General features: G+C 44.5%; 1 protein-coding gene across 3 annotated transcripts in view; it reads right to left on the reverse strand.

Moving 5' to 3' along the window:
* Window positions 1–7,754: 7,754 nt before the first annotated feature.
* kif26ab (kinesin family member 26Ab) overlaps window positions 7,755–21,052 on the reverse strand; it is a 66,966-nt gene continuing 53,668 nt past the window's right edge. For all 3 annotated transcript variants that reach the window (XM_084381032.1, XM_084381033.1, XM_084381034.1), the window contains 11 exons: window positions 20,575–20,787; window positions 19,446–19,539; window positions 18,560–18,822; window positions 17,492–17,675; window positions 16,574–16,733; window positions 16,086–16,248; window positions 12,134–15,386; window positions 11,329–11,522; window positions 10,395–10,418; window positions 9,923–10,073; window positions 7,755–9,832 (listed from right to left, as the gene is read on the reverse strand). In XM_084381032.1, coding sequence (XP_084237158.1) covers window positions 9,651–9,832; window positions 9,923–10,073; window positions 10,395–10,418; window positions 11,329–11,522; window positions 12,134–15,386; window positions 16,086–16,248; window positions 16,574–16,733; window positions 17,492–17,675; window positions 18,560–18,822; window positions 19,446–19,539; window positions 20,575–20,787 — 4,881 coding nt within the window. In that variant the 3' untranslated portion in view covers window positions 7,755–9,650. The remainder of the gene's footprint in view (window positions 9,833–9,922; window positions 10,074–10,394; window positions 10,419–11,328; window positions 11,523–12,133; window positions 15,387–16,085; window positions 16,249–16,573; window positions 16,734–17,491; window positions 17,676–18,559; window positions 18,823–19,445; window positions 19,540–20,574; window positions 20,788–21,052) is intronic.

The following is a 21,052-nucleotide window of genomic DNA, read 5'->3' on the forward strand; positions in this document are numbered from 1 at the left end:
GTTGTCAAGGACATTATGTTTTGTTCCATCCTCAGAGGGGTTTCCATGCAGTTTCATTACTGTAGGAACAAGGACCAAAGTCAAATTACTTTCTTGCACCACAGTACACAATAAAAAACATGCACTTTTGATGTGAAAATGATTCTCGCTATATGACAGATAACCAAACAGAAGCACACATTCTGTGATAACAATCATAAAAATGGAGGCTCAGTGCTCGTCTCTGTGATTTTAATACCTTCGGGAATCTGCATAACCGTACAATCTTCCATATGGGGCTCCACAGAGAAATATAATCATAAAAGAAAATAATTAACAGGGTCCTCCTGTAGAATTAAAGTCATCCATGAATCTTTTCATATGCAGAGATCTTTGCTCACATGCACACGCACGCTATTCATCACCTCAAAACAAGATTTTAGTATACTACTCAGAAAGAAAACTCAAGTATCCTCCCCAATTTTTAATAATCTCTGTGACTCTCATACTGTGTTTCAGCAGTCCTGCTCATTACCGCAGTGCTGAGAGGTCCAACAGGGTGTGATGAGAGTGCATGTGTGCCTTTCTGACAGGTCAAAGAGGTCGTACTTTAAAGTGGACCGGATGAAAGCTGTGGGTTGTGAGTTCAGACGACCAAGTGACGACGTCGTTGACATGGAGCGACCGGTGGCGGTCATATGTTCGGAGCTGTGGACGAGTGTCTCCGTGTGAGCACGGGAGGGGGGTCGGTCAAGAATGTCTCATCACGGCTGAGTTCCACTTCAAAGTTTGTTACTGACACTGAAACCGAACCTCCGTGCTTCACATGTTTCTACTTTGTCTAGCAGGAGCAAACAAGGGAAAAAAATAGCTAGCAAAGCTGTTTTTTAAAATCTGGGCTGATTTTGAACTATAGGGGGGAAAACTAATACTTGTTTAATATACCTATTACAGTTAACTAAATCTAAACTAAAAACTAAAACTAGGTGAAAAACATTTTTGTTTACTGAAATAAGAATAAAAACTTAAGTTAAGAAAAAATTTAATAAAATAATAAATTAAAAAGAAATTAAAGCATAACATTTATAAGCACTCTGGAAACTAAACTGAATTGAAAACATAAAATGTAATTCAAATTTTAGGAAACTAAGCTAAAATAACATTAAAGGCATTTGAAGCACATGATAATACACCTGATGTAACTCATTATAAGGCATGTGAATGAGAAAAAATACCAAATACTAATAACACTCTAATATTCTGCTGCATTGTTGACTTAAACAGCAGACAAATGGTTCCTATTATAACATAATTGTCAGCTGAAATGAAGCACAAACCAGAAACAAGGAAGAATGATCCAGTCCATCAGTAATTCAGAGAACACATTTATTCCCCACCTTCTTTTGGCGATGAATGAATAGCAGTAAAAGAGAGGGGGATTGTAGCAGCCTGCCAACCAACTCAAACAGGCAAACAGCAGGACGTGCGCTCCCCGCCAGACGAGCCGCCATCACGGCAACTGTTGCCACGGCGCAGAGCTGCCAGCCTACTTTTGATTAGCGAGCGTCTTTGGATGTGATTGGCTACAGAATGAATGGTGAGGCAAATAAGGGTCTTAAATGTTGTGTAATTAACCTCTTCACTCGCACATATTCCACTTCAGACATCACAACTACTGACAGCCTCCTGTCAGCAACCTGCAGCAATCAAGCTCTAATGTGGGAGACAGAGAGGGAACACAAAGACAATATTTGGGCTGTCACCACTGTGCTGCGTCTGAAACTGTCTGTTGAGACAATGCACTGTATCTCAGTGTTGACAATGAAGGGGGACACTCACCGGTGCGGTGGAAATGCTTGTGGAAGAAGAAGAAAAAAACGCCTCACGGCTATAATCATCATCATCTACATGTGTAAATGAAAACAGCACACATAATCAAAAGGTGTGAGCGAGGGGCAGATGAACGCAGGATGGGTAGAACGAGGCTTTGTCTGATTGGTGGATTAACCCAGAGGTTGGACTACGACAGTCTGATTATATTTTTGTGTTCACGGTAAAAATATGTAAACTGGGAATGCAACAATGAAATCACAATAATGTGAATTACGAGAAAAATACAAAAGAAGGGGGGCGGAACAAAACATGTACGAGCATTACTGCAAAATGATCTGCCTTCGAAAAAGAGAAAATAGAGCCAAGCATACAATGTTGCAGTGATTTCCATTCACATATGATGCACATTAAGTTCACATGGTGTCCAATTTAGTGTTCTGACAAGGTTTGAGGCACAGTACATCCTGCATCCTTTCAGGGGTTAGGTACAGGATCAGTTTCCATCTTTAAGGTTGTAATATCCATCCACTTCAGAAACGATTTGGTGATGCCAATTCCAGACAGCTTTGTTTGAAAAAGAAAGATTGTATTACGAATGCAGTGCCTCCTAGTTTCAATCCCTTACAAAACCAACGCATGCACAGGCCAGAACAACATCTTTATCGCAGGAGGAGGTTGTTCTCAAACTGCTTTTGTCCACAGGGGTCTCCAGAATCAACAAAGAAACAAAATGTTCCTAGTAGAAGCTTTAAGTTAGGATCTCTCATCGAAATGATTTCCATCAGGCTGAGTAAATATTGTCCTTGTAGCCAACAGCTACTTGGTTGTTTTTGCACAGAATGCCTGTATTTTGTTTACAAAGGCAGCTTGATCCAAGGCAGGGTTTCTGAAAAAAAGCCCTCTTCGACAAGATACACCAAATGATTCTCTCTGGTAAAAAAGAGGCACAAAATGCTGCTTTTCATTGAGGAAATCCATTTCATCTTATCTGCAGCCATAACAGAGACCTGAAACCACATTAGCTTCATGAGTCACAGTCCCATCCAGGAAAAGATGGACAGTACAATGATCTAACCACCAAAAAGGGACAGGATGTTAGAAAAATGACTTACCAATTATACTGAACTGAATGTGAAATTACCCTTCTTTAGCAGGAGCTTTTAAAGATGCCCTGCAATCTTCCGCTTAAAGTATCTCTCACACAGTCTTTCAACATGCAATCAGCAGGTGGTAATTTTTCTGTAACTGAGAGTATGTATATGGTTTTACTATTAAAGAGCCACTGGAGGAACATTTAGAAAATGTCTGAAGAGTGGATATCTCACCTCAGGGTTTAAAAATGTCATTTAAAGCTCATTTTTTCGCATAAGATTTCATTTAAATATGAATGATTGCAGTGAGTTGCATACCTGACGCATGTCAACACAGCTAATTGCATTTCCATTCCATCATGTTCTGTCTGACCAACCTCTACATCGTTACACATCTTGGTGCGTTAGTTTGTTGGTTTGACCCCTGATCGCCACACAGAGCACAAAGCTACCAGATTCAAAAGAGTAAGGACCCGTTAGCGCGAGCCTTTTCCCCGTGTCCTTGGGCTACGTGTCGGCTCAGTGGAGTGGGCAGCCACCCTGTAGCCCCGGTGCTGCTGTCCACCAGATGGCTGCTGCTGTGAGCCAGCTAAGAGCCTGCCTGGTGGCCACTGAAACTTAAACGTAGAGGGGGCTGACGGTTATGGAGAAACGTCTTCCGACTAATTAAAAAGGTCTTTTTCATCACGCCTGCCCATCTGTTAAGAGAACACAACCTGATGGAATGGCTGGCTATTCAGTTTCACTGTGCAATTAATAGCAATATCTCAGTGAGCACTTTTTTTAGAATTGAATTATTTAGCTTCTACTATGGGAATAATGAAATTTTTTATAGCCAGTGATCTCCTGAGTGCAATTTGCACATCTTTAAAAGAGCTGAAACCTTTAAAAGAAAAAAAAGAAAAAGAAAAGACCTGCATAGTAGCACACAAAGTCATTAACCTGACTGTAGTGTTCTGCAACCGACCCAACAATTGATGTAATCAAGGACTTTACACTGTCTATTTTTTCTGCTCAATTGTGTAGAACTCCTTTTTTAAAATCATGAATATTCATTGCTCATTAACTCCTCGCATCAGTATTCTGAAAGCATTTTAAAACAGTGTTTCTAAACAAAGCCTTTATGTAAATCAGTGGTTATCTACAAGCAATCTGAACCAAGGGACTACAAGACCAACAAGGTCAGTGCACGTGGAGCAGAAAGTACTTCTCCTCAACATCCTCCGACAAGGTCAGTGCATCGTGTATTGACCAAACATGGTAAACTCAGGACTGTTGCATGAATAACTCGCATTTTAAATCACATATACTGTAGTCAATTCTGGCCGAGTCCTGTGAAATGATTGGGAAAATGACATAACGCATTAAAAATGTAACGCTTCATCTTGGCAACAACATAAAACATCCACCTCTCCTGTGACTCACCCGTCCACCGACACTTTCAGACTACATAATAGCATGATAGTGCCAGCTCAGTGTCAGACTGCATCAGAGACTGGCTGTGTGTGTGTGCATTTTCATCACTTAGACACTCGTTACCTTGCCAGCTTGCAGGTCAACACACAACAGGCCGTTTGAACTCGTGACCCACATCCTGCTCCTCATTACAGTCCAAACCAGACAGGCTGGATGAGGTAATAACAAGGGAGATGATTCACATTACAGTTTGTACCAGTATGCTCCCCAAATTATTAGCCCTATATGGTCTACATCAATACTGTTTACAGTGGCAACGCTTGCTAGCTCCCTAGCCTCTCTTTGCTGATGCTTGCAATATTACACTCAGTAAACAAAGTTAAATCTCCAGCGATAGATCATTCCAAGTTGTCTCTAAGAGGCTAATTAATTCACTCTCACAGTCACATTGGTTTGATTTACCGCCTGTAGCGTTATCTCAGCCCGGTGGCATGCTGTTGGACTTGTACAGTCACCCAAACTGAATTTACAGCACAGGCCTACATGACTACATCTCTTAAAGCTCCCCGTCATGGTGCAAAGTTCCTCACACATGCAATCTGTTTTGAGGACGGAGATGTCAATGGTTACGACCTCCCTGAAGCACGGCCGTGCAGGCAGAAAGGGGGACTGTGAGAGAGTGTGTGTGTGTGTGTGTGTGTGTGTGTGTGTGTGTGGTTTACATCTTGCCTATAGCCTCTGATAATTTAAGGACTTTTCTCCGCGCCAGCTTGTTTTAATTACTGAGAATAAGTGGCAGCATTTGGTCAGGTTTATGGGTCTTCTTCAAAGAGCGAGCTTGGTTCAGACGGACCAATCTGTGGGACTGCAGTGCTGTAAATCCAAAAGTGAGAAACTACTACCACTAACAATGCCCAGGGCAGATGCAGATGGCCTTACATGGGCGGAGGGGAGGTAGAGAGGGTTCAAGAAGCCTGTTTTCCTCTAATATATCTGACGTTTTAATCAACATTTAATGTGACCGAAGACACAAGGTCATCTAGAATGACCATACCAAAGGAATTAAAAAATCCAAGTGCCATTTTCTTTTAGAGATTTGGACATGCATTTGTCGGATTTAAAGGCCTTTTAAGTGTCAAAGGGGCAGAGAGAGCTCATTACAATGATAACAAAAACCTAAGATGTAAAGAAAAGAAAAGATATCAAATGGACTGAGTGGATTTGGACTGAGTAGAGTTTCAACACAGGACCACAGGGTCAGCGCTGGGTTGGGGTGAAAAACTCCTGACTTTTCAGTGAACTCATTTCTATTCTCATACAACACCCAACTCCCTGCTAATGATGAGAGCCCTGAGGCAAAGTGAGCTGGGATACGGAGGGGGGGGGGGGGGCACAGTCTCAGCAGCCATCAGACGTCTGCAGCAGCCCAGGCCAACTGTTTCCACTCAGACAACGACTTCCTAGGTACAGGCTGAGCTGACAGGCTCTGGAGTGATTTGTCAAAGGGCTTGTGCTGTCTGCCAAATCACAACAAGCTGACGATTCAGTGAATACTAATTTAAAAAAAGTTTCATACATTTTATTTGTCATACTCACGTGTAGTGGCGCACTTGATTTGATTCTTGTACGGTGAAGCCGGCCCAAGACTGTCTTCTTCTCAAGGTGTCAAAGCCCGAGATCAAAAATCACCCCGAAGAATTAGATTTGAAACACAGTGACCAGCTGCTCTTTCCAGTCAGCCAGAATTAACCTCTGATGCTTTTGATCAAAACAGAATTAACAGGGAGGAGGCAAGATGTTATTGCTCAGCAGGGTCTGGTTTCTTGCTGAACACATTCACACAGCTACAGTATAATACTCAACAGGACTTCATGTATCACACTGAGCAGAAGGCCCTCCTGATACACTGAGTAATTAATCACTCTGGACCTGCACCATCTCTTTTTATCTCACTTCCTATTTATCAAACTCAACGTTTTAACAGTTTTACAAATGTGCTTCTGTTGATTCAAGTGAGCAGAGACAACTGTGTGTTCTCACACACGGGCAACATCTAAATTTGTTTGGGAATCAGTGGTACGTCAGGTTTTTCCCTACTATTATTAGGCTTAGGTGCAGCAACCAAGTCATCCCCTCAGTCATGTTAATGTAACATCAATGTGGAAAGCATCCAAAATAACTAAAAGCCTTTTTCCTCATCTAATGCTTTTAGTCAGTATACAGATTTCTTGTTTAATTAATAGCTTTTTGTGTTTTTTTTTGTTGTTGTTGTTGTTTTATCTGTTCTGGCTTTCCATTATGTTGATTACATATATTGTAAGGGTCCAAAATGATAGGATATTGCATTTCTTTTTTTTATCAAAAAGACAGTCTAATGTCAATATTCATATTGGGTCAGGCAATCAGTGTAACCTACAGGAGGCTAGATTATTATAGTAATCTCTTGATTTGATGTTTAAAACTGCTAAAAAAAATAATCCTCAGGCCAAAGAATAAAATAATATCATGATTGCATAAACCAGCAGGCTACTGGTGTGTTTTTGTGTTGTGAAATAGTATAGTTGACTTACTGTCGACTGGTGCACAGGTATGTCTGTCTTGGAAAAGTGAAGTTGGACAGTCTGCGTGGCCTACCAGTACAAATGATAACGGTGAGATAGATGTCATTCAAGGACATTAGATTAATTGCTTGTAATAGAGTATTTCTACGCTGTGGTATTGCTACCTTTACTTAAGTAGCCTCCAAGCTCTAAGTACTTTTTGTACCTCTGCATACCACACTACAATGTACCCATCCGCAGAAGACGCTGTGTTTAATCCTCTAGACTTCCATTTACTTTGACATACAGTATTTAGGGAAACACAGGGTCTGACATGTGAGTTTACTGTGGTTAGTCTAATATTCAATTCAGAGTCAGAGTCAGAAACATTGTGGATGTGTAGTGCAACTTCTTTTTATTTTGTGCATTTTGAGCAATCTACTTTTTGCAATGCATACAGTGCCACATAGATTACTGTATTATGTTTTACATTAAACTAAAAATTCTATTAAACTAAATTGCAAAAAAGAAAATTAAGTTGTGTAAAAGTAAGCAAGCTACATTAATGTCAGCGTGTCATATACTGTATGTATTAATGGATATTTCATTTCTTATGTAGTTCAGGTTGTTGCCATCTTTTCAGCTGGCTGACTGATGTGGAGCTTAGTGATTAATTGACTGTTTGGGTTTCCCAGTAAGATGAGAGATTTACAAACAGCCAGAAGAATATGAAGTTTTCCCTCTGATGTAGTCGTTTGATCGATCACATCTTGGCTACCTGCTGTTTCAAACTATAGCTGCATTGAACCTTTTCTTCTTTGCGATCGTGTGGAGACAAACAATCCCATGAATGAATACAGAATATGCGACCTCAGGAAAAACAATCAACTCTGGATCATCAGTAAGAAGAAACATTTTATTCACAGGTACTGTAAAAGTAAAACACAAGCTGCCGTATCATACATTTATACACAGGGTTTGAAAATCCTATACAAAAACAAAGATATTCGAAAATATGGGTTTTGATATGAAATATGACCTCACATATAATAATTTCTTGGAAAAAGGTCTTGGTTTGGTAATAGTTATTTAATTTATGAGCCTAAACCCATAGTAGTGAAAACTGAAGTTATTGTAAAAAATTAGAATGGTAAAAATGGAGTAGAAATCATCCTTAAAAATGATTAAAAAATCTCATGCAGCATCTTGAGAGAGGGCCTGAGAGAGTACATCTTTGTAAAAGAAAGAAAACAAAGTCATATTTGTCATAGATATAGAAACAAACATACCAAAATACAACAAAGCCAGTTTGTTTTTTCGTAACAATCATCTTCACCGATCATCTTTCCTCTCTCTGTGTCAGCCGTCTGATTCATAACAAGCACATTCTGGCAGCTACAAAGAGCTGATATCATGATTGATTTTCCAAAACAATGTCACCATCACTTGCCTTTATTCACTGCATCATTTCACAGAAAACCAACTATTCTTGAGTCTTTGTTTGAGACACTGGATCAACTTTGCTAATTTGCCTAGTTAAAAAAAACAAAAACAAACAGGGGACAAAAGAGGACAAACTGTGTTTCTGCCCTTAAGATATTATTGAGGTTTTTACAGTAGTTGCAGTGAAAGTATTGGAATGCATAGAGGCTTTCTAGCGCTTGAAAAATACTGTATAAGAGGCGAGTGGACCGGTGCTATCTCATCTGTGCCTCTTTGTTTTACAGTGTATAGATAGATAGCACCCAGTCCAAGGCCATTTGGAGAGAAATTGGGCTCGCTGATGAGCACCGCTATCAGTGTAACCATTCATCATGTTATCCTCCTCGGCTTGTGTAGCGAGGGTTACGTCTCTCAGGGTTGCATGACCACATACTGTACTGAGGCACCGGAGAGAATGGCTGAATCAAGAATAATCGCTCGCTATCCATCACAGTGGTCCTCTGATTGATATGTTTTGGCTTAATCTCTCATTTTCAGTGAGATAAACATGGGCAGGCGCAGCTTGAAAAAGCCCTCCGTCCCCCCTAACATAACTGCTGCTCTACCTTAGTGCATCCACTGAGACCCATTTTGATCAAGGCAACTGGAGGGAAAAAACATTCACTCAAGCCCGCTAGCTCTCACAGGCCAGCTGGCAGGCGATGAGTGAAGACAGCGAATGCAGTCCTTGATGAGATAACATAGTCCAGTTTGGAAATCTAGAAAACTACAGAACCAGAGAGTTAACATAAGGCGCAAGAGGCTGAATGAACATGGATAAAATGCTGACTGAGGTTTCAAACAAGAGAAAAGGCAAAGTCTGGGAGCGCAATAACATTAGCTTATTGCTTTTTTCTTTTTTCCTCTTTATTTTTTTCCCTTAAAAGGATATTTGTACACACCACATAATCATATAAATACACTATACAATGCAATATAAAATATTTTTTCTTAAAAGCAATATGTTCAGGGTTTGCTTAGGTATGCTGAAGATACCTGCACCATATGAAAAATAATGACTCAAAACAAAAACAATAAAAAAGGCACTTCCAGGTGTTGTTCATTGACTCTTGAGTAAGTGATGGCCACCGCTTCGCCGGGCAGGCAAAAGCATTTGTGCTCACATTTCATTTCTCTGCCGTTTAAAACATGTCCTGGGCAACGAGGCACTGTAGATTTCCTCGGTTTTCATGCAAAGATCCACTCTCATCTCGTCTCTGTCACTTGTTGTTCTTCGCCCCAGCGATACGTCTCATCATCCTTTGTTTTCTCACTTCCTCGTTTCTCCACGTCGACTTTCTTTTCGTCCTCAGACTTCCACTTCACGCCGTCCCTCCTGAGCACCTGGTGTTGGCATGCTGATGTCAAAGCAGGTCACCATCATGACGCGGGACTTGCATAGATTGACACAGAACTCCAGCTCCTCTGTGGCCTGAGCCAAGGCCTCGTGGTACTCTGGAGACTCTTTATCCAAATTCGGGTCCACCTCAACTGTTGGAAAAGGGGAAATCAGTTTTTGATTGCATGATAGCTTAATTTAGACATTAACTTACATTAAAAGAACATTTAGCAGTCACTCACACTCTCCTATCCACTTGCTGGGCTCCATCATCAGTCGGAGCTTGGTGTCTTCTAGCTCCTCCAACAACACTTCATGCTTCGCCCTCAGTTCCTTTACTTGCTGTTGCCTTCTCTCCAGCATCTTCAGTTTACTGTTAAAATACTGCAGGCCCTGAGAGAGAAAGAGAGAGAGATTATTCATTTCAGAGATCTTCTTAAAGTTGCTTCAGTAGCTCAAGTACCAGAAAGTAAACTGTCAACTGAAAAGTTAAATGTAAAATAAGTTCAAACTAAAGAAACCTAAAGCTAACATCTTACTTTCATGTCTTGTTTAACAACCCTGCCACTACAGAGTATGGGTTTGGGTTAGGCTTCTGATTTTGTGATGTGAAAAATTGTTTTCTCCATCGTGAACTGGATTATAATTATGTTTATGTAAAACAGCCTGTTCTGCTAATAATTAAACCTGAGTCATCGTGAAAAATGAGCTCACCTTGTCAACATCCTGGAATGGTTGCTGGAGAAATTAAGGGGAAACAGATGGAACAAGTTAGCATGTGAAACAAGGCAAAATATGGTTTCTCAACAATATGTTAATAAACACACGAACTGCAGACACAAGCGACGGACACACATGCAAAACATTTCAGCACCAATTTCGAGATATTGAGAATAAGTCATGGGAAAGACATTTTATTATTCAGACAGCGACTGCTGAGAGAGAGAGATCATTTTTTCCTAATTGAAAGTAAATCAAACCACCATCTAGCTGATTTAATATCTTCTCTTAACAAATCCCTGTCTGGCTGCGCTGAACTTGTGGGAGCAGTTAATGATCCACAGAAGAGGAGTCGGCTATAAAAAGCCATCAGGCGGCCGGCGATGAGTGCTGGCGGTGAGCTGATGCAGGCTTGTGTTGGGCGCCCTTGCATTCATCACACATTCCCTGACCAATCTTCTCATACCATCTTCTTTTTCATTTTCACCTCCGCACATCACCAGCAGCGTCTTCAGCTGCGAGGCCGAGTCGTCGCTCATATCCAAACCAATTAACCCTCGTCAGTAATTGCCTCCCGAACTCTTGACATTCCCGAGGATCGCTGCCAAAATACCAGGCTCTGGGAATCTGGGCACAGACACTTAAACTCCGGGATTTGCCACTGAGCTAACTAAAGGTCAGACGTCTGAGACATATTATTCCTGTCTTGTTCTTTAAAAAGAAACTGGGAAAAGTTGAGAGAAGACATTCCCACAAGTCAGTGTGGAACATCTTGAGTGTTTAAAGCATCAGTGTCACACATGCAGAATATTGCTAAGGCTTAGCAAGTGGGATTCACAAGACCTTGACCCAGACGTTACATTATCCACAACAAGTTCAACAAGATGAACTACCATGTAGAACAAGATGGGAGTGACCCTCTGCTCACCTCTGTGGTTTCCTCCTGACGTCGCCTCTGGAGCCGTTCCACATCGTCGATCTCGTACACCTTGATCTCAAAGGGCTCCTTCAACGGTCCTGACATTGGAGGCAAGTCCACCCACTGGCCTGCTGTGCTCGCCTTCTTCCCCAGGGAAGAGGTGTCTGGCAGGGGAGCCGGGATAAGCCGTCTTCTCTGGAAGCCTACAAAGCCAGGCACCGGTTACACTTGTGACACACAATGGTGGTATCTGCTCAAATCTACAAGTAAATATGTATGAGTCTCATTCTGAGACGTAAAGGGATGCAAGGCTTTACACAGGTTGGCAGAGGTGTGGTGATTGCATATTTATAAGTTTTGCATGAGTCACTATTTTGTATATACGCAACCTGAATAAATTCAGCCTGCTGTTTTAATGCACACGTATTCAAATAGTTGCTTATATAAGGCTGCAAAAACCTGAACCAGGTCACTGCTGCTCATGTTCAATTCATCTTATTTGATCGCACTGTTCGAAGTCATCCTGTCTAGGACATTCATTATTATTTTCCCATATACAGTATGTATGAATAATGTATGCTGCTGATTCAAGAGGAGCGAAAATCCAATGAAATACCAATTTGTGGATGTAATAAGAATGGATTCATAAAGAAAGAGGCTATGTGGCTAATTTCCTAGGAGAGAGCATTCATTCCTGGATGCTATTCCAGTGTGTGTAGCTCACACATACACTGCTTTCTCCATAATATGTGTGAATGTCACCTCTACCCGCATTGGCACTTGTAAAACCCCAACACCCAATGTAGTTTCTCACCATTTGCTCTCTTTTTGGGATACTTGGAGCTTCTTGTTCTGCCCGAAGTTGACATGCCGCTCTCGCTCATGGAGTCGTGGGCAGAGGAAGCGCTGCCTGTGGCCTCGCTGTCACGGATCATGCTCTCATATCCACTGCTGCCACCACTGTGGTAGAACAGAGCTGTGCGTCCCATAGCTGGAGGCAGCTCCCCGCTCAACACACTACTGTTGTCACTGCCGTGGCCACTGCTGTAGCGTTGAGGCCGTCTGGGTGCTGTAATTTTGCTGTATGGAGAGGGCAGCATGGCCATGGGGGATTTGTCATCACTCACGTTCACCCCGCTGTCATTCCCACTGTCTGAATCTCCTGAACCTCTCATGTGTTTGCCTGGTATGTTGCCTGTTGCCAGTTCGCTCACACGGCTGTTTGCAGCTCTCATGGCCTGCTTTGTGCCCATAATGGTTCCTCTGCCAGGCTTACTGCTGACAGCAGCAGCGGTTCGAGGAGCTGGTGTCCGTCCTGATGGAGGGAGGTTAGCATTTGTATTCCTGGTAACGGGAGCAGCCAAAGATTTGGTGGAGGAGCTTAGGCCCTTGGAGCTGTTGGCCGACAGTGACCGTGCCTTACTAGCATTGACTGCCCCTAATGCTCTGGGATTCACAGATGCTTTTACCTGACCGGGTTTGTTAAGAGTTCCTCCACTTGTGGATGATGGGCAGGTAGCTATAGGAGAGCTGGATGAATTAGGAATACCAAATCTTGGAATGGATCTGTTGGATTTGCCGCTGCTGCTCCCCAGACTTGCTCCACTGTTCTCCCTACTGAGCGCAGCTCTGGACCCCGATAAGGACAGGCTTTCACACCTTTCCAAGGACATCTGACTGCCGTAATGCTGCCCAGCCTCTCCTCTGGCCCCTCTGGCCTTCAGGCTGGAGGTAACTTTGGCTGTGTTGAGGCTGGAGGTTTTGAAACTGATAGAGTCTCCTCTGTGACGTACCTCAAGCTCGTCCTCTGATACAGCTGCCCTTGCTCCAGAGGCCCGTCCTGCCTCCCCATATGCTGACTTTAAGGCACTTTGGGGCAGCAGGGTCTTAGTCTTATGGTCAAGACTAGACTTTCTCACTGGAGGTGGTGGAGGAGACGTGCAGCCAGGTTTGGGGAGATTGCTCGCTTTCTGTGAGTTAGCCTTGTTGTTCTTGCCCAAAGAGGAGAATTTAAGGTTTGTGGTAGATGCGATAATATCTTGGGCTGCCTTGTAGTCTGTGGAGGAATGGATGACCGGCACTGTTCCAAGTGTGGTGGCACCTCTTCTCAGCTGAGGCATTTTGCTGGGTGGATTCTTACTGGCCGACTTCTCACAGCCATCGACCACCCTCTGGGATGAGGTAGACCCCTGCACCTTAGGAGGGCGAGGTACACTGTTGCTGTTGTTGGATGTTTTGCCGGAGGGGATACCAGTGGGGGGGTGTCTGAGAAATTTGCTGGTGCTGCTGGAGTCAGAAAACTGAGGTTCTGAGTGGTTGTCGTTGCGCTGCCAAGGATCCTCCTGCTTCACCTCTTGCCTTGGTGGCTCTCTACTGCTGCTGCTGCTACTGCTGCTACTATGAGAGATGGATGAGGTAGGTTTAATCTTCCTGGGAAGACTGGAGTGGACTATGGAGGGGCCATGTGGAAGTTGGGAGGAGCTAAGTGAGTGAGCTTTAGTTATTTTAGATGTGAATCGGAGGGAGCCTTTGGCGGATTCTGGAGATGGGGGGCACTTTGTCAAGGATAGTTTGCTTGAGGCGGCACTGTCACTGTCTAGTTCAGAAAAACTAAATCCACTGTCATTTAAGGAGTTCTTGGCATCTCTCGGAGAAGATACACAATGGAACATATCCAGGGAATCGAAGTAAAAGGTGGCTTCTGGGCCCATATGTTTGGCCTGTGGAAGGAAGACGTCCGTAGAATGAGCCCCTTCACTCTCCAAGGTGCAGACACTAACCTCACTCAGCCAAGAGCTGATAGATGAACCCCTGCTGTCTATACACTCCATTGCTCCCTCCTGAGGTGTTGCCACCGCAACGTTCACCTCTGATCCTCCCACGGCTGACGTGTAGGCATCAAACTCATCATTAATGCTGCTGATGATGCTGACAGGTCGCGAACCAGAGGCCAGCGCCTGAAGGGAGCAGTCACTGTTAAAGCTGATAATGCTGGAGGGCCGACCCTGGTCAACAATACTGCCTATAGACAGCTCCTCCACCACAGTGAACACCAGCTCATCCTCTCCATTCAGCTCCACAGGCTGCTGCAAGGTGACAGTGGCTCTAAGGATGTCCCGATCCAGACATCTTTCTCTCAAGGTAGAGCGCACCTGGCACACCTCCACTGGAGCTCTGAGCAAAGGGGAAATGTAAGGATCCCTCTTTTTCATCGCTTGGTGGCTCATCCCCACAGGAGGCATTCTGGTGCTGGACCTTTCCTCATTGTCTGTGGTTTCCTTGCAGGAGTCTCTCTGTTGCGAAGGAGGTGGGGCTGGTTTCGGCAAAGCTTTCTTGTTGAAGTAGACCTTTTCCCTCACCACAGGCTCAGAAATAGGTTTGTCAGTGGTAACTCTGCTTTCAGAAACCAAAGCTTTCTCACCATCAGCGCTGGTTCTGCATACATTTTGAACACTGTCTGATATTGGTGCAGGTATGCATTGCGTCTTGGCACTGTCCAGTTTAGATTTAGTGTCGGGACTGCCGGATGGTTGTGTGGCAACAGATTTAGGAGATTGTTTGGGTGACATACCCTCTTGGGTGTAAGAAGTATTTGCTACAGTCTTTGGTGAAACAGAGCCTTGGCTCTCCTTAGATTTTTCGGTCTTAGGGCTAGCCGGATTTCGCTTGCCCTCTCCAACAAAGGCAGTGGGTTCTTCACTGCCATCAATACACTCGAGTCTCTCCTGCAGCTCAGCAAATGTGTTGCATTTAAAGAACTGGTCTCTGTCCAGTGGGCCCTCTCTTACAGGCTTCCTCCTGTTGAGGGAGGGGATGATTGGAACAAAGGCAGGCGGGCCTTCATTATCACTGAGCTCTCTGTCCGAGATCGCAGTCCCCCCAGGGCCCACATAAATTACAGTATCACAAGACTGTTCACTGCTGGAGGAGTAGTCTGGGTCGCTGAGCACTGCAGGCAGGTCTGGGTCCAGGGCTACCGTCCGAGGGTGGAAGGGCCTGAGGTGGGGCGGCCGGCGGATCCTCCCCTCCTCACAGGAACTTTCCCCTCCAGATGAACTGGATGCATACTGCAAAACGTAAATGGTGAAATCAATCGTGGGGCAAATATTAATTCCTGTGAACTGCCAATCGATATTTCTCTAAAGGTTAAAAGTGCACATCAATAGACACACTGAAATTAATGTCAATAACACAAATTGCTGTATGTGGAGTGCATTGTAATCATGCCTGGGACCGATGGCGAATAAATACATGCTGTCATACCACCTAATTATCTGGAGCATATATTTCCCTAATCCGGGGAGCATTACGCACTTCCTCGGGCAGCGGTATTGATTACATGATTAGGTGTTAAAGAGAGGAGAAAAAACTAGTTCTGAGTTACTGCACTAATAATCTTCCATTTGCAGACGCATTCACACATTAATTTTCCTAATAGCTCCAAAATTACAGGAGGAAGACAAATTCAAGGACTTAAATCACGGTATGAAATACGACGACTGTAATCCAAGTTTCACATGCACATTAGGAATGTAATTGCTGAACACATAATATTATGACTCTGCATTTATCATTTCTAAACAATGGAGATTAAATGCAGCACAGTTCATGCAAGAATCTTTATTCAGAAGCACAATTATTTAAGCTGCTAAATGCATATGTTGTTAAATTTAAAATTTTGCTATTACTGGTGGCACTGGATTTTCCTCCCCTTACTTGTTTATGAGTTTATTACTGCATATGTTTTAACAGATTTATCACTGCACCTTAGATTTCTTCTTCCTCATGCGGTGGATGCGGGATGCCAGCTGGATCGTTGTGAGTGAGTCAGCGTAGTTGGCGGGGGAATCGGAGATGTGGGCGATCATGGTGGTTCTGCAGTTGATGTTGCCAAGGGACTCCCTCAACAACATGGTCAGTTTGCTGTCCCTACAGGGTGAATTTACATTATTAGTAAACAGTGCAGTAATATTTCACAATGGCAATAGCTGACATGATTCCAGGGGGGGCCATTTAGGACTCTCTGAACTGAAAAATACCCCCAAATGACGAGTTATTAGTCTCATTACTCAGTCATTACCTGAGTAACTACAACGTAATCTTAAGCAACACCAGTGAAAGCTTTTATATGAGGCTAACGCAAACCTGAAAGACTGACAACACATGCAGCAACTTGCCTGAAACAATTACTTATAGATGCAACTTAACGGAAGCCAAAACGCAGTAAAATCAAAACTAATGGTGGGTTTCTTACCTGTAAGGTACGTGTTTTGCTCCATTTGCCAAAGCCATGATGACATTTCCCAGCGCGTTAAGAGAAAGACATAAGCCTCCCCCTCCGTCTCTGCTCTTACTCAGGACCTTCTCACAGCTCCCCAGGTCGATGAGGTGCAGCCTGCTCCGTCCGCCTGACACTGCGCCAAAGACAGAAGCAGAACCAGGTGAGCGCAGAACAGACACTCCCTCTCTGCAGTCACTTCCTCACGCACAGTGCCATGATGACAGGAGGGGCCCATAGTTCAGCCAAGACCAGACGGGTAACTGTCGGCGCTGTCTGATTTATTTATGAGTAAGATTCCCGCACTGAAGTGATTCAAACTGCAGCCAGACTGGTGAACTCACAACAGATGTGTAACTCATGGTAACTAGGAGGCTTCGCTGGTTGGACGCATAAAAAACGAAAGTGGAACACGTACACGGCCCCCTTCTGATGATTTAAAATACAGCGAGAGGGAATAGGCTGTCATTATAAAAATCACAGGGCTTCACATTGCTTTGTGGGTGATGTGATTGCACAAACAGCAACAAAACATTAAACTCCTGTCAGAGAGGCTGATCATTCGCTCTTGGCCAAAGTGCAACATGCATACTAACAGATTTCTGCCCTACAGAGGCTACAACCAATTCATCCAGAAACGTTGCAAATAAGAGCCCTGTCTGATCTTCTATTCATACTGTTTTTCTGCCATCTAGCTCGCAACAAAACCACCTTTCGATTATTCAGTGTGGAACAGAGGTCACTTTCGATAGCTATAATTAGCAGAGGAAATGTTTCACACGTGCTAGATGATGTGTAAAAGTGTGAAATTGAAAAATGACCATTAGCAGTCATTAGTTTATTGCATAAACGTGAGGCGGCAAAGTGTAGATGATGTAATCTAATGGTACTAACTTCCTCCCTTGCCGCTCTTCTCCATGCGGTACTGGTAAATGTGCAGCGTGAACAACATGTGGGAGTTGCGTCGGTCTTCCTCATCTGCATTGGGCCTGCTGGTGCTGCGTGCGGCGATGGCGGCATCCAGGAAGAAGGCGGCTTTATCCGCCGTCGGGGCGCGTAGCTCACTCTGATTCTGGAGCTGCAGGGGGGAGGAGCAGACAGAGAGCGGGGTTAGGGTGAGCAAAGGAGACCACATAGGGCTTGAGAAAGAGGACAGATGTGAAAAGGATACTGGGGAAGAGAGGATAGAGAAGAGAGAGGGGAGCCAGTTAATTGGACCCCGGCACGCATTTCTTGCCCATTAGATTGGGTCTCGGGGGCAATTAAAACAGCAGATATGCACACAGAGGGAGGAGGATTAGGAGAGGTAATGGTGGAGCAGGAGGCAGGGGCACTTCCCTCACAGTGGATGTGATGATGGTGGTGATACAGAACGAGAGGAGGGGAAAGGGGGAAGGTAGAAGAGAGAGAAGGCGGGGGGCATCATGAAGAGAGCCCACGTGTGGCTGCTGAGAGGAAGAGCAGGAAGGAGCTTCACAGAAGTGCTCAGCCTTTGAAGTCAGAGTCCATACAGATCCCCAAAAAACAACATCTGACAGCAACACCTGTGAGCGCCTTCAAACCTACAGTCTCCCACCATCCCCCAACAGCACTTCCATTGTGCTGAAGAGGGCCAGCGCTTACACACAGGTAATAGATGCTGATGGATGCTGACAGGGGAGTCAATACAAAGGTAAGAAGAAAGCCATCAATACCACAGATGGGTTTGGTGGAAATATAAAGCGAGGATTTCAGAAGCGGGTAAGATAGAGCGAGGCTGACTAGGAAGTCCTGGGAGATGAAATAAAATACACATACACACACGGGCACTCAGAAGAAAAAAGTCATACATCTTTGGGAGAGGAAGAGGAAGATCATAGCGAGAAAGAAATCAATACTCAGACAGACTAATACTCCATAACCCGCAGAGAGAATGAAAAGGATCAGCGAACAAAGAGAGTGGAGAGGTGGAGCGCTTCTCACCTGAGTGCCACAGATGGGATCCTCCCTCAGGTGGATGCCTGGGGACTGGCCTTCCTGCAGGCTGCCTGTTGACACCTCGGACAGAAGGTCCTTCAGCTCCTCATCCTTCCCGAAGATTTCCACTGCGGATACTCGGACGGAGAAGCGCGTGCCCGTCTTCTCCTTGCGCTCATTGATGAGCTTGAAGAGCCAGGAAATGGCACAGGGCACGATGCCGAGGCTCTGAGTGGTGCTGTCTTTGCCAATCATGGTGTATGTCTTGCCTGGGGATGTGTGAAAGAGAGAAGGGAGGGGGGGCGTTGGAAATGGAAATATTGCCTTGTGTCTGGAAGCCAGCTGCACTCACTATATGTTCAAACTAAAATTACTTCTTTCATTAAGCTGTCTGGAATGGGCAGGAAGTTGACAAAGGAATAGACCCTGACATTGGATATTTTCTGAGGGTTATTGTGTTTAACAACTGCTGATGAAAAAAATTAATAATGGTTGATGTGGGGCTGTGGAGGTAGTATCCAGTACACGCCAAATAAAAAAGTGCTAATCCAAGAACCCATTCCAGAAGCAGTAATTCTGCAGAGAATTATAGGTAGTGGAAACAGCAGCACGAGGAGAGCCAGCCCTTCAGCCTAAGAGCACTGGGCAGGCCAATTACTAAGATTTTAATTACAGACTGAGCCCTGAAGCTTGGATGCAGCACTTTAGCCCCACACCCCCACCCGCCCCAGACTCACTACTCATGCCTTCCCTCCAATCTCCCATTCCTTGACTCACCCCAGTGCACCGCTAAGCCAATTGTGGACATCAAGTGTGGCTAACAAAGAGCAATGAGAGTTTTCTTTGGCTAACAAAGGCTCTCCTCTAATCTCTCGCCAGTGGAGGAGCTTACCGAGCTTGACTTGGCCAAAGCAGAAGATGCAGCCGTCTGCGCCGTTCACCACGGACTGTATGACCTCGGCCACTGTCCCTGAGCACACCTCAGCCTGTGAAAAAAAAACGCACGGAGACAGCCCCCTCGCAGTCAATTTACAGTTCAGCCGCATCCAAGAAACGCTGTCGAACAGGCACACTGAGAACAATGAATCCAAAATGATACCACATAAACCGGTTATTTGGTTTTGCTCACACCAAATCCCATTAATGGTTTCAGTATTTTTCATCACTCAGGAGTTCGTGCATTTATGTGTGTTTGTGTGTGCTGCAACGTGTGGCTCATTTTTTGCAATCTGTTTCAGCATGGGTCCTCTGGGGCGAGGCTTCTGCAGCAGAGGCCCTTTCCCCATACATCACACGGCAAACAAGGCCTCTAACAGGAGAACAGCTTGCTGTTACCGTTAGCCACCAGCAGTGCCGTCCCAGCGGCACAATCTAGCAGCTTGGCCTCGGCTGTGCAGCAGCAACATTTAGTCGGTGGCTTACTTCGGAAAATACTTGCTCCAAGTAGGTGGTATGATAGAGGATCTGAGGCTCTCACCCGTCCTACACCGGTGATGACAATCTCCTCTGCCCTCTGGCTATTTAGAGTTTACTGCACCGTGGGGAGATGTGTAAAATACTTGATCTCAAATTTTAGTAAACATTGCAGTGAGTGACATGGATACAATCATTCCATTAAAGGGCAATGGTGTTTGTTTTAGCCTGTCAAGAGAGCAAAACTTGTCTACTCCCATGTTACCATATAGTAAACATGTACATGACCTTTGCCTTTGATCTCAGTGGGTATGCCTGCTGTAGGCTGCAGAGGTCTGAGGTCATATATAGCTGTCCAATGAAAGGAGAGGTTAGATATAACTGGTATGGATTCAAATCATTCCCCACAGGGCTTAAAAGGCCCAGCTGTTCGGCCCACACTGGTAAGAATGCCCTCTGACCCAAGACAGGCATTTTTTCTCTAAGCCCCTGACCACGCCCTGCCACCATAAAGACATCCCTTTGCCCTTGAGAGGCTGAATTCCCACACGACACCTTAAAAAAAAACATACGCACACATATAGCACATATGTCCTGCTGGCGCTTACTTGTGAGGCATCCTGGGTAAAAACAGCATCGAAGGCGAATATCTTTGGGACGGCCACGGTGGCAGATCTCCTGTGTCCTGAACCGGAGTGTGGGCTGGAGGCGGGGTCGTAGAGGGTGAGCTGCTTCTTCCTGCTGTCCACTTTCAGGAATGACAGAGACTCGGAGGAGTCTGCAGCCTCCAGAGATGGACAGATACGCATCATCACTTTCACCTAAAGCACAGAGCGAAGAGGAAGAAAACACAGAAAGATTAGAGAGTGAGAAAACATGAAAAAGGGGCAGGTGGGCTCAGCAGAGAGATGCAGGAATGCATTTTACGGTCTAAGCTTAACATCTTTTACTTACAGAGGACAGAACAGAAATGTATGGTGGGCATGTTCATGAACGTTGAAGGCTGCCATGGAAACACTCAGTCTCACACTGAATGGCGAACCCGAAGGGTCAACACATCGCCTTAATGGTGTCAGCTAAAGGCAA

This window comes from Pagrus pagrus (assembly GCF_965226575.1).
Source record: "Pagrus pagrus genome assembly, chromosome: 18".
In the NCBI taxonomy this organism is placed as follows: domain Eukaryota; kingdom Metazoa; phylum Chordata; class Actinopteri; order Spariformes; family Sparidae; genus Pagrus; species Pagrus pagrus.